Source organism: Sitophilus oryzae, unplaced genomic scaffold, assembly GCF_002938485.1.
Source record: "Sitophilus oryzae breed Bouriz unplaced genomic scaffold, Soryzae_2.0 scaffold_2006_pilon_pilon, whole genome shotgun sequence".
Lineage (NCBI taxonomy): Eukaryota > Metazoa > Arthropoda > Insecta > Coleoptera > Curculionidae > Sitophilus > Sitophilus oryzae.
Window position 1 is genome coordinate 2,407,905 of NW_022146732.1, and position 14,937 is coordinate 2,422,841.

The window sequence follows — 14,937 nt, forward strand, 5'->3', positions numbered from 1 at the left end:
CACATTTTGTAATGTATGGTTCGTCATTTTTAAAAATAAAGTTATTTCTACTACATGCTATTAAAAGGTAACTAAAATGAGACTAAATTGCTCAATCTGCCCATTCTGTATTGAACACTGCATACTTATTTATTAACATTTCAAAAAGTCAGCTACAAATAGGTGTATTTTATTAATTCTGTATACTTTCTAAAGTTCAAACAGAACTGCAAAGTTCTATGAAAAACTAGTTAGTATATCTTAAAACACTGTCATTTCCCTCATATTTTACGTAAAAAGCGTTTTTTTATATGACGCTGGAAAAAATATATATTTGCTTCTAGACAAAATTTTATCTTTGCGGACCAGTTTTGGTACTGTCTCAAAGTTGCCCTACGAATTTTCAGTTTTTTAGTTTAGTATGTATTCTAGCCTGAACATCATTTTGTACTAAAGTTTGCCATGATAATTGAAGTGTTCTTTTTAAAGCAGTTATCTAGTCTATTGTATGTGTGAATTTTAACTATTAAGGCTAGTACTAAGCAATAGTACACGTAATGTCAGACACAGGATGTTTTTTAGAAAACAAATATGTCTCGTAAATATCGACGTTTACCCAGGTCACAGAATTACAAGAGATCCTCAAAATTAGGGCGCACATACAATTTTTTGATGCAGTGTTTTAGACAAAAAAGAAACATACTTCTACTGCCCTAATATTACGAAAATATATTTTCTCAAACATTTTTAGCTTCATTTATATACAGGGTGTCCCAGAAATAAGTGCAAGTATTTTAAGGGGTAGTAGATCGAGATAAAAGAAACATATTTTCTCTTTATCGCTTTTCAAATTTGTCCAAAATAACGGAGTTATTTTACTTCCAAACAAATGATTTTTTGCTAACATTTTAAATAAAAAAATAACAAAAGATCCAGTGGTTCTCGGATCTTTTCTGGATTTTCTTTCTTGTAAATTTAATATAATACCTATGTTGCCATATTATCAAGAAATTATGTTTTTTAACTAAAAACTAAACAAATTTCAAAAATTTTTTTTGCGAAAAAAAACTCACTTATTTCTGGGACATCCTATATATCTAGCTGTGTATCCTTTGGTACAAAATGCTTCTTTACAGCTATTTATAATAATAATAGCTCCCGTATATAGCGTTTAACGCCTTGGGAGTAGCAAGGAAGGTAATGGGCTAGCACTACGCTTCAACCGCCTATTATTACCTCAGGATTGTGAATCCCAAGTACTCATTTACCTAGGTACCCAAACTATTTTTATTTTAATAAAAATAGTCGGCTGATGCAATGCCAGGAGTGGGATTCGAACCCACTGCCTTGAGATTGGTAGACGAGAGCCTGTACCTCTAGGCCACCGGGCACCTCTTTACAGATATTTACGTGTAAAATTTATCTGTCCCAAAGTTACCCCAGCAGACGGGGTTACTTTAGGACAAATTTAAAGTGCAATAACTAAAGTACTTCTTAGAATTTTGATTTTATATTTTGGCTAATTTTTGCTTTATAATAAAGAGGTTAAATGACATAGCTTAGGTTTAAATATTTCACATAACAAGGACTATATCAACGAAAAACCCTAAAAATCGTACCAAAGTTACCCCGGCTTACGGTACACTTTGACACGCGTCCGTAACAAAGTTAATATAACGATTCGGAGCAAAAAAAAATTCGGGCGGGATATTTATTACCGTAGCCAGGGACACGTTTAAATAATGGTAGCGGCCGTATATTTTATACGACACCGTAAACGGTCTATAAAGTTTTGGATTGCCCAATAATAATAATCTGTTTGTCGTTTTAAAAGCGAGTCATTTCCAGTTGTTTTATGCACTCCGTATACACAGAGACAGACACAGCCTTTTCAGTGTTAACCGACCGACCCCCCGATTTTTTTTTTGATCACTCTATAATACTCCGGTTTTATTCTTTAACCCCCTATTTTTGTAAACTGGGTGTCGTAAAATAATCGTAAAGATTTTACAATATATCCTTTAAAATTGTTAGAGGGAGATATAGTATATTGATTGATAATATATGATATTCTACACAGAGAAAACACTATTGTATCTACAAAGATAATACTACTTTCCCCATTCCTCGACTATAGCAGTGTTTGAATCAAAATTATCATGTTATTGTTTGCGGAATAATATACACTATCACAGTCTGAACTATAAGAATTCATTGGTTTCCAATACATCATTTAATGATAACATTAATTGGATTTCAATAGGAGTGTATTTTTGTTGCAAATATTATATGATACTGAATGAACTTAACTTTGTTTGAAGCAATTTAACTATGTCTTGAAATTAAGCTTTAATTGTTCTTGAAGGGATTTTACTGGTACTGGATAGTGAACACCTTGAACAATGACGTGGAAATAAAAACCAGGATAGAAAAAAAAAAATGCATTTTTAAAAATGAAGAACGTTTTCCAGAACCCCAGATTGCATCTTGAGTTCAGAACTAGGCTCGTCAGGTGTTATGTTTGGCCAATCCTATTATACCGAGCAGAAACATGGATACTGAAAGTTCAAGAGATGAATCGCCTTGAATCGTTCAAAACATGGATATATCGAAGAATGCTTAAAATTCCTTGGACAGCCCATATCACAAATACCGAAGTTTATAACAGAATCGGCATAGAAAGAGAATTGCTCAATATAATAAAAAATAAGGCATTTAGGGCATATATTGAGAAATGAAAAATACCACGTCTTACAATTAATAGTTAAGGGTAAAATTGAAGGAAAAAGAGGTCTCGGCAGGAAGAAACTATCTTGGTTGAGTTCAGAAATTGGACTTACCTAACTTTTGAAGAACTCATTAAGAAAGCCGAGAATCGTGAAGATTTTGCCAATGTGATCGCCAACCTCCATAAAAGAGACGGCGCGTAAAGAAGAAGAACTGCACAATACCTTATTGTTTTTTCAGTTTACTCTAAAAAATTCCATTATACTCCAGATCAAGTGGAAGTAGTAATAAAATTTAAAATGACGAAACAAAATAAGACTCTAATACTTTTCATATTTTCATTTTTCATTATTTATTCTTAACATTCTCATTTTCCCTGTATCCTTACCCTCGTTCAGTATAATTAAAGTTAAACCCTTGCCACCGAGACAGAAACAAATAGAAGCGAATTTCGCGTTCCCAAAGCGTACACAAAAAATTTAATTACTTTTCTAGTTAGCACGACTGCCATCATCGCCAGGATCCATTCCGGAGTCTAGCGGATTATTTGCAAACTCGAGGCTCAGACGGCGTTAGCGACATTACCAAGTTTTGTTTTAAATTGTACGATTATAGGATTGTTTGTTGTGTGTAAATATTCAGGGGTTGTGGTTGGTATTAATGGTGTTTTTGTAGTGATTCTTATTCTAGAGTATGTAATGAACAGGGCGCGTTTATGTTACTATATGCAATATAGAAGTGCGTTTTGTTTTTTTTTGTAAATAATAAATAGCACTGACATTAAGACGTCATTTAGATAAATCGCGATTTTTTTAAATAAAATAGTGAATTATCAACCAGCGAGTCAGATTTTAAAGAAAAGTGATTCAGGAAGATCTTCCGCAAGAAATTATTAACCAGGAAGAGGTGACTACAACACAACCCAAGTAGCATTTTCACGACTTGCGACCACATGTTTACTAAACACAACGTTGGATTAGTTACAAAAAATAGTTAGCTCCCTACCTTAGGTATTAAAATAAATTTAAACGTTTTTATAACGTTGTGCCGACGTTGGACTTGTACTACAGCAAAGTAGAAGCTTCTGCGACGTCGAATAAACGTTGTCTTCTAACCTTTTTTGCTTAAGTGATCTTTAGGTGATTCGGGCAACGTAGCTACAACGTTGGACAATATAGGGTTTTCCGACGTCAGTTTCACGACCTATTCCAACGTTATGCAAACGTCGTCTGTTTTACTAATTCCAACGTTGTTTAGATTTCCTTATTCTTACGTTGGTAGGACGTCGGGTCACTACCTTTTTGCAACTGTATTGAACCATAACCTTAAATCTTAAATTTTCACTTCATTGTTCTGTTCAGTCAGACAGCTCAGTGCTGTTTTTGTTTTTATAAAAAAAAACTTAATTAAAATGGGACATATAAGAAAGGTACATATAAAACTAAATTTAAATATACATCGACATATATTACCGATAGTTTATCCACTCCCTCGTTTATTTAGATTATAGAGGGCGGCACAAGCTAGACTCTAGGATGACTAAATTAGACAATCTTGCGACTAGTATACTACTTGTTAAGGCCGAACTGCGACTTTATTAGTCCAGTATGCGACTACTCGAACTACTCCATCTTAATCTCCAAAACAACAAAGTGCAAGCCGCCATGTTGTTAAATAAGAAAATGTTTCGTTTCTAAAATAGCAATTCCTGCTTTTTGAATACATTAACTTGAAATATTTGACCCTAAAAAACACGCGGAAACAATTTTTTCGACTGCGAATGAATTATTCTCATTTTACTAAAAAAAAAAAATTCAAAAAAATTTTTAAAACATCTTTAATTTTAAGGCCCATTAGTATTTTTCAAAGTAGAAACAATACATTTATCAATAAAGTTGTTTGCGTTTAACTTTTTTGCCTTGGGTAACGAGTTACAGAGTCGGTTAAAGTGTTTCAATAATTATGATCTTCAAACATCCTCCACACTTAAATACTTTTGTTTGTTTTCCTTCACTGCCATCTGACATATGTCTCTAACTAAACCATAAAAATAATATTTTTACTATAATTATCCCAATTTAGGATATAACGCGACTTAGACGCCATATTAGTTTTGTATTTCTGTGAATTAGGATTTTAAACAACGTTGCAGATTGTACTAAATTAGGCTTCTAGCCAACGTCGGTATCCAACGTCGTTTCGACCCAAAAATTATTCTCCAAACTAGTGCAGACTAGGGTTGGCACGAGGTTGTGCCGACGTTGCGCCCCGACGTTTGGTCGCGTGACACAACCTTGTCCCGACGTCCAAATGCTGCTTGGGAAATACTGCCAGAAAAGTCTCGTGGCGTATATGATGAGGGAATTCAAAGCGTTTGAAGGGTGGATGAAAGTAAAACATATCAAAAAATGCAGGAGTGAACATGACAACGTTAAAAAGACACGGAGGATGGCGATCTGCAACTGTTGCAACTGCGGAAAGATATATCGAAGAGTCCATCAACAATAAAATAGAGATTGCGAAAAAGATTCAATGTGCTGTAAGTATTCCAGAACGAGCCGTTGTAATGGCAGAGCCTATTTCAAACAGTTCAAGCAAGTATTTCATTTAAAGAGCTTGTTATACAGTTGGCCAAAATCTTACCTCTTCAAGATATACTAAAATATGCACCTGTAAAAATTTGTCTTGTCCGGTTTTTTTAATCTCTAACGAGTTTAAACGTCTTTGAATTTATTGTAGCTCATTAATTTTTGATCTTTATTTTTTCTAATTTATTATAATCACGAGCAAGTCAGATTTTAAAGAAAAATGATTCTGGAAGATCTTCCGCAAGAAATTATTAACCAGGCAGAGGCGACTACAACACAAATACTGCCAGAAAAGTCTCGTGGCGTATATGATAGGGAATTCAAAGCGTTTGAAGGGTGGATGAAAGTAAAACATGTCAAAAAATGCAGGAGTGAACATGACAACGTTCAAAAGACACGGAGGATGGCGATCTGCAACGGTTGCGGAAGGATATATCGAAGAGTCCATCAACAATAAAATAGAGATTGCGAAAAAGATTCAATGTGCTATGAGTATTCCAGAACGAGCCGTTGTAATGGCAGAGCCTATTTCAAACAGTTCAAGCGAGTATTTCATTTAAACAGCTTGTTATACAGTTGGCCAAAATCTTACCTCTTCAAGATATACTAAAATATGTACCTGTAAAAATTTGTCTTGTCCGGTTTTTTTAATCTTTAACGAGTTTAAACGTCTTTGAATTTATTGTAGCTCATTAATTTCTGATCTTTTTTTTTTTCTAATTTATTATAATCACCAGTAAGTCAGATTTTAAAGAAAAATGATTCTGGAAGATCTTCCGCAAGAAATTATTAACCAGGCAGAGACGAATACAACACAAATACTGCCAGAAAAGTCTCGTGGCGTATATGATGAGGGAATTCAAAGCGTTTGAAGGGTGGATGAAAGTAAAACATGTCAAAAAATGCAGGAGTGAACATGACAACGTTAAAAAGACACGGAGGATGGCGATCTGCAACTGTTGCAACTGCGGACAGATATATCGAAGAGTCCATCAACAATAAAATAGAGATTGCGAAAAAGATTCAATGTGCTGTGAGTATTCCAGAACGAGCCGTTGTAATGGCAGAGCCTATTTCAAACAGTTCAAGCAAGTATTTCATTTAAACAGCTTGTTATACAGTTGGCCAAAATCTTACCTCTTCAAGATACACTAAAATATGCACCTGTAAAAATTTGTCTTATCCGGTCTTTTTAATCTCTAACGAGTTTAAACGTCTTTGAATTTATTGTAGCTCATTAATTTCTGATCCTTTTTTTTCTAATTTATTATAATCATTTCCTTGTTCCAGGTAACAACCAACCAAAAAACAACCATCAAAAGGTAAGTCTTTTACACCCATACCGCTCTATAATTACCATAGATCTATACCGCCAAAGAAAAACAAAAATCAACCTGCACTAAATTTATTATTTCACGGTAATTTTCGAAAATAATAGGACAAAACAGAGAAAAAAATAAGCGCTCGCACGCCCACAGACGGGCTAGGAAAGGATATAACCCCCTCCTCAGATAAAAACCATTTTTTCTGTCAAAATGGTCGAGGCTTATGGGGTTTTACCACCGGTTTATGGGCGATTCCGGCCCAGTAAAACATGGCCAAAGTGACAATCGCCGCGGGCGTTAAGATAAAGCTGGAAAAGGTCGGGTCTGGATCGAATTGAGACCGTTTTGTGGGAGAACAGGGCCGTATTCAGTTTGATTTTGTTGTAAAATAGGGCAAATAAAGACTTAAATATTGTTTTAACCTTATTAACTTGACTCTTTAGCTTGATTTTTTTATATAGACCCTACTATAAATATAGACGATAAAACAATAATTTACCACAGGACACTAACATTGAAAGTAAAGTTGTTCTGTCTTTTTAATCGTCCAAGAAAATAGAAAAAAAACTTTTATGAGAATTTTTAGAAAACAGAAATTTTTGCAATAGTTTATAATTTTCAAAATACAATACAGGGTGTTTCAAAAAACATGTACCATTTCTCGTGAGGAGATTCCTCACGTTAAAATAAGATTTATTTTTTATTTTCATTATTTTAAAGTTACAGGATGATAAAACTTTTTAAAATTAGGATTTTGTAATTATTATCTTAAATACAATTATTTTTTTATTTGAATTTGCTGTAGGTTGGACTAATAGTAATAATAATTAATGCTAATAATATTTAAGAATAAATTGGGGATAAAATAAATAATGTATTAATTTTATTTTTATTTTATTAATTGTGATTAATACATGGTGTCCCAAAAAAAAGTGCAAGTATTTTAACTGGTAGTATAGTTCAACCCCAGAAACACGCCTATGAGGATTTTTTCGCGATTTTTTTTTTCAAAAAAAAAATAAAAAAAATAATTTCTTGATAATATGGCAACATAGATGGTAGATTAAATTTACAAAAAAGAAAATCCAGTGGTTCTCAAAATTTTAGCAAAAAAATCATTTTTTTTGGAAATTTTCAAAGTAAAAAACTCCGTTATTTTGGACCTATTTGAAAAACGATAAAGAGAAAAATATTCTTTTATCGAGATCTACCACCCCTTAAAATATTTGCACTTATTTCTGGGACAACCTGTATAATAAAAAAAAATAAAATTTTCTTACTTTTATCTATTAAAAAATCTTTTTTTTTAATAAAAAGTGAGACACAATTTTTTTACTTTTGTTTTGTTAATTAATTTTATATACTAATTCTTCTTAAATTCAACAAAACTAGAAAATATTTGAATACGGCTCTGTCCTCACTTCGTTTATTCGGGTTACCCACCGACTTGCACTTCTGGTTTGCATTTATCTCCTGCCTTTTTCTGTTTCTTCTGCACATCGCAGAACTTCTGCACGGTTTGTGTAGATGGCGCCATATACATCCGAATAGGGATTTGCATCTTTTTAGAACTTTTACTGTATAGTAAATAACAAATTAGGCTTTTATGCTTTTGATATTTCCTGTGATTTAGAGAGAATTTATAAATGTTTTATTTATTTTTATAATATGATCTCTTGGAGGAATTGGTTGATATTTAATGTTTTTTACTATACAATTTATTATTATAAAATAAAGACGTCATTTCTTGGCCTGTACTTCTTTTGATTTTTTAGTGATGCTTTAAGAAGGTTGTATTTTTTATAATTTAAAAAAAAAATTAAAAAGTCTAGTTTAAAATTATTAGAGAAAATATAATTTTTTGAAAATAGATTTGTGTGTCCGGAAACGTTCTATCCTTTTTTAATCATTCTATGACGCCTAGAGATTGTCCTCGTCAAAATTATCATCGATTCTCATTCCCCAGCCGTCTTTGACGCCGTTTTTTTTCATATCGGTATATTCGCTTGATAAATAAATGTTTTTTTTTCAGGTCATTTAAGCTGTCAGAATAAAATATTGTTGTATTAAGAATAAAAATGGGCATTTCATAAACGATTCTCTTTAGGATGATTTTATAAAAATTATCCTCAAAAACTTGAAGGAAGAATAAAAATGTCCCAAAAAAATTAAGAAGTGATAAGCGTATGCTGTTGAATTATGACAAAATTGCATATTTTTTAGAGGTGTATATTAAAAAATAAAAGTATTTTAGACGTAATTTTTTGAAATAATTAATTATATTATATTTATTTAAATATATATTTATTGTTAGAAATAAAAATATATAAATTTCTTTGTTGTAAAATTTCTGTATATTTTTAGGGCTTAATTTTGAAGTAGATAATCTATGTAGATATCTATACGTACCCAAACAGAGTATTTACTTTTATTCAAACACAAATACAGAAAAGATATAATAAAAATATAAAATTAGAGGAATATTTTACCAAAAATCAACTTATCGTCGAATTTTTATTTCTATCGATTGGTAATTACCTCGGTAATTACACTATGATGCAAAAAACACAACGGAATTTTTTTGTCAAGTTTAAAGTGTTACATATTTTTTAATTTTTGCCTTATTTTCATGATTATTTTAGCAAACTGTATATAAATATATCAACCTAAATTCTTATATTAAGTTTTTTATAAACTTAATATTTGCCTTATTCTACAGGGTTGTTTTTTTCTTAATATTAAAACACCCTGTGCAATCATTTTGTAAGCAATTTTTCATAAAACGTTATTTTTCGGTCATAACCATGTCTCCTGAGTATTTTGTTGCCACCTCTTCATATTGGCAAATAACATCAAAAAATAATTATTGAAAAAAATGCAATTAGTTGGTGACAAGTTCATTTCGCTCTTAAAAATTAACTAAGGCATGTATTGACATGATTCAAAAAACAAAATGCTCAGGAGACTTGGTTCTGACCAAAAAAATAACGTTTTGGAAAAATTTGCTCACGAAATTATCGCACAGGGTGTTCTAAAGTTAAAGTAAAAAACCACTCTTCGATTAACCCTGTATAATAAGCCAAATAGTAAAGTTTATAAACCAAACTGTTTTTATACAAATTAAAGCTGATAAAATTATATAGAGTATGGTAAAAAAATCATAAAAATAGAGTTAAAAATAAAAGAAATATTACAATTTATATTTGACGAAAAACAAATAATCGTTAATAGTTATAAGCGCAATTACAAAAAACAACAAAGAAATTAACAACTTTTTAGTTAATAAAGCTGACAAAAGGCATTATATTGCAGACATCCAGAAAGATCTGGATACTATTTCAGCCATAAATTATAATGTTCCGTTGCGTTTTTTGCTTCTGAGTGTGATTGAATGAATTTTCTTATGGTTAATTTTCCTAGATGTATCATTTTTTTGTTGAAAATCATTACAATTAACGAATTAAGAATATTAAATACCAATGAGAGTGAAACCGTTCGAGGCTCCCTCGATCCGCCGCTGTGCTCGCAGGCCAAGCGCTCCGGCAACAACAGGACCGCCAGCCTAGGCCGATCAACGTGGGCCGGGTCGGAGCGACCGCGTGGCATCCCTCGCTCCCATTGGTCCGCGCCGCACCTGCTCCGCCAGCGGCGCGGTGGAGGGGCGCGCCGTTACGCGCTCTCTAGTACCGCCGATACGGCATAGAGGGCCATCCGCCGCACATACATGGCTCATAAAGGATTCGAAGAAGTGGAGGAGAGCAGCCGAAATCAGTCGTCCGGCCGCCGATAGATCGTTAAAAGTCCGATCGCTCGCGCCGTTAATACCACATTACGCACACTCTTTTTTATCGTGTGTGTATAACTCTACGTCGTATTATCCGGACTAATGGTAGTAACCAGTGCGCGATCCCGCGGGGCTAGTGTTCGGAACGCGCGCCAGCGATGAGTTCCAAGTTCATAATTGATAGCATGCTCCCCAAGTACCACCAGCAGTTCCAACACCAGCACCTGTTCCAAACGTCGCCCGTCGTGAGCAGCGCCTCCATCGAGGCGAGTCTAGCGTCCGCGGTGAATTGCAGCTCCTCCGGATCGCCTACAGGTTCCTCGCCAGGCAGCGCCTCGTCCACCTCGCCTGCTTCCAGGATGTACCCCTACGTTTCTGCCGCTACCGCAGCAGCTCACCACCATCACCAACAACAGGCTGTAGCGGCTGCGGCTTTTGGAGCCGCAGCTGCCACGGGTTCCATGGTTCCCGGAGCCTTCCCCTCAAGCACCGCGGCTTTAGCCGCAGCTGTTGACGCAGCAACGACGGATAAATCCTGCAGGTACACAGCTGGACTAGGTGGCAACGTAGGTCCGACGGATTCGATGGTGAACTACACCCTCGGTCACCACCATCAAAACGGAGCCGCAGTTTCGGCAGCCAGCTCGGTGAGCGCTGCCTCAGCTTCAATGGCCGTCGCAGCTCAATTTTACCACCAGGCAGCCAGCGCGGTGGTGGATCCCCTCAATTCCTGCTCGCAGCCGACGGCTCCGGGTGGCCAGCCGATTCCCGACATACCACGGTATCCCTGGATGTCAATCACAGGTAATTATCATTGTTATTAACTGTTTTATCGAGCGATAAACGATAAAAATCGCATAAATAGGGTAATAACTATAAACGCGACACTATTTTTATTGATACGGAGTGTTTTATGACCTATTAAATATATAACTCATAATATGTATGCATATTATGTCCCAGTTTTATTAATTGATCTAAAGTTGTAAGGTATCGCAATTAAAACGGTACGCATGCGTTGGTATAGGTTAAGTCTAGCATGCTTCAAAGATGAGTTTTATGTCTCCGTAATACAAACAATTCGTTGAATTGATATGGTTTTTATTTACTGTTTCTTTTATTATCGTTTTTATTTTATTATTACTTTTTCTCAATTTTATAGTCCATTTTTATTAACTTGAAAATTATTCAATGTTCAAGTTATACGCATGCGTTGGTGTTTATAACTCTGACTTAAGTAAGTATATAAGCATAAACAAATTAAAGTAATTTTATTCTAATAATTACAATACTTTAATACATCTTCATCATATACGGTAATTAGGAACTTATTAATTAGACTGTGAATTAATTTAATCAAGAAATTAATGAATTACCTATCAAAAATTAAGCTAGAAAAGCAATTAAGAACGAATTTCATTAATACAAAGGATTCAATGAATGAATTTGAATAAAAACAATAGGCGTTGTGAATGTGTAATTACAATTTGTACAATTAATTTAGATTGTTGTCGTGTTATTGTATGCTTTTGATAATTATTAATGAGTTTTTTTGGTTTTATACGAATAAATTACAATATAATTTCAGGTTTTCTTGATTTTACTCCAAAGAGATATTGATCTAACTTCAATAATACGCATGTGCCTACTTTATAAGTTATTCAATCTATTCCCAGTTAAGGTGTAGCCCCTCTCACATATTTAAGTAGGTACTTCCTTTGTAGTTGGACCTATTGTTGGGTAGGCTTTGCTAACTTCCTAATATCATGGTCCCATCTCAGGGTTTGGTCTTCCACTAGGTCTCTTAATTCATCGTGGATACCATGCTATATTTTTTTTGTGTCCATCCTTCTTACCATGTATCTTGCCCATTGCTACTTGAAGGATTTGATTCTCTGGATGACACCTATTACCTGTGTTTTTTGTCGTATCCACTCTATTCTTTTACGGTCTTTTTTTTTGTTATTCCGGTTAAGTGATTATAACTAAAAAAAAAATAAAAAATGTGAAATAACTATTAAATTTTTATCACTTCTGTATTCATTTTCAATATTTACATCTTTATCCTAGATTACATGCAGAGAAAGCTTTCACACAAGAAGAGTGGATGTTGAAAGTCACGTTTTAGTAAGAAATAATTATACTAGCATTATTTTGTATAAAAATTTACTTTTCCACTCAATTTAATAATTGCTTGATACTCTCGTAATTCAGAAATTACCTAACTTCCTCCGAAAAAATTCAAAACAAAATAAATATTAATATAATATAAAAAATAAAATATTATAATCTGAAAACATGAACAAATAATCCAAATTAACAAACATTGATTCACTAGATGATTTTTAATTAATTTTTTGCTTAACTTTTTACTATAATGGTTACAGAGAAGATTTCTGCAAGCTTTACTACTGCTCAATAAAACCAATAAGCGCATGCGCGGCTGCCATCAGACATGACCGCTTTATCGTTCAGATAGTTTTTTATGGTCGTTAATTTATTTAAACAGTCTATTTTAGCAATAACAAGCGCGTAATATCATTTTATTGCCGGATTTTAGATTTAGTTAACGAGATCGTTAAACAAATTGTCAATTATTTTTATTTTTGGTCTAGAGACATTAGAATTAATAGTTTTTGTTTGTATAATTCTTAAACTATAAAAAAATTAACAGCAAAATGAATAACAAGTAACAATCTAATGATTTAGATTTTAGATAATGAAAAATATAATTGTTTCCATAGAAACTGTTAAAATTGCCTTATATCTATCAAAAATAGTAGATAAAATAGTACTTTAACCGCAAGGGCAGATTAAATGATACTTTAACAGGGAGGATAGGTTAATAACTTTATTTATTATTTTAATTGCCTCCATTTTTGAAATTTTTTGTATTTCTTTTCATAAGTTATTCGGGATTTAAATGGAAGTAGTTTGGATATGGCGTTTGTCGCCTCAGCCTGAATATCTGTTGGTAATTTACTTATTTCGTTTTGAGCCATTTCTGGCTCCAATTCAATCAGCAATCGATACGAGAGAGAATTAAAAAATATTGACTCAAAACTGACAACTAAAGAGACAGCTTTATTTATTTGTCAAATTACATAGAAACCAACGCCAACCCAGCACAATATTTTTTTCTACTCGTAATAAATTCCTTGAAATAATAATTTCTGAATATTTTTTAAAACGTAACTCGCTATGGAAAAAAATATTGTTTTATACACGACGATAAAATTGCATTATCGTCTCCCGAAATTAATTCACTCGCGATTTCATCCCTCGTCAATTAATCTTTTCCATCGACAATATCATTTTATCGTCTTGTATAAAAAATAACTATTAAAAACAAAATCTAATTATTTTAATACGAACATTTAATTTTAAATTTTAAAGTATTTTTTCTTATATTCCTATCAACATTCTGTCAATATATTTAATGGTTCTAGACAAAACTAATCAGTGATTTGTTTTTGAAGGAAAACGAAACTGTCACTCGATACCAAATGATTTATTGATAACCTTTTAACAGAACTTTTTCTCTTATATTGCTGGGTAAATAAATTAAAATTGATAATAATTATATCTCGGAAAAGAATACAACAGTAAAATAATTCTTATTGAACGCTTTTAATGAAATTTTTATTGCTAACCAGCACAAAAGAATACCGCTTTTACTTATCAAAAGTTCTTAATTGGCATTAAAATGGATTTTTATATTAATTAGGTTGAGATTTCTTAAAATTCCCAGTAAATTATTATTATTGTTGAAGAAATGAACAATATTATTACATTGTATGTTTCCTTAATTTTAATAATTAAGTTATATTATTTTTTGTGAAAGCGTTTGGAAATTGACAGTTTTTGATATTGATTTGAGATTCGAAATGACATTTTTTTAGGCACTAGTATCTAACAGTGACACTTATTTAGGCACTAGTGCCTAAAAGTAAAAAAATGAAACATTAGAAACAATGAAAATATTTATTTATTAATCAATCAATCTTCATCAGAGGCATTCAATTTTTCGTGTCTAAGAGAAAGGCAAGTTGTAGGAGTCGGTATAAGTAAATTTTTTGTACTGGCAATGCTGGTAGCTTTTTTTTTTTTTTTTTTTTGAGGTGTAAAATACCTTTACGTACGGAGTGTGGGACTCAATCTCCTTAAGCTGCCTGGACGCTACCCACTAAACGTCACCCCCTTGCTCCTGCCACGTCTACCTGGACCCGCTGGACGAATCTCCTCAAGTAGCGCCGGACTGTTCCTTTTTTGTCATTATCCCTGCTCTTCGCTGTATTTTGCCTCTAGTATATTTTGGGCCAGTTTTGAGATGGCTTCAAAGTTTTCTCTTCTTTCTGTTACCGATTTTAAGAAGGTATCTGCGGAGATGTTGCCACCAATCGCCATGCGTGCCTCACATCTTTCCTGTTCCCATCTCGGACAAGCCAACATTGTGTGTTCTGGAGTATCATTGGGTTCAGCACAGTATCGGCATTCCGCGACTTCCCTCTTTCCAATTTTACACAGGTAACTC

The 14,937-nt window shown here is 33.2% G+C and overlaps 1 protein-coding gene across 2 annotated transcripts in view; it reads left to right on the plus strand.

Moving 5' to 3' along the window:
• The first annotated feature begins 10,378 nt into the window (after positions 1-10,378).
• LOC115883961 (homeobox protein abdominal-A homolog) overlaps positions 10,379-14,937 on the plus strand; it is a 114,614-nt gene continuing 110,055 nt past the window's right edge. For both annotated transcript variants that reach the window (XM_030902382.1, XM_030902384.1), the window contains exon 1: positions 10,379-11,207. In XM_030902382.1, the coding sequence (XP_030758242.1) occupies positions 10,562-11,207 (646 nt within the window). In that variant the 5' untranslated portion in view covers positions 10,379-10,561. The remainder of the gene's footprint in view (positions 11,208-14,937) is intronic.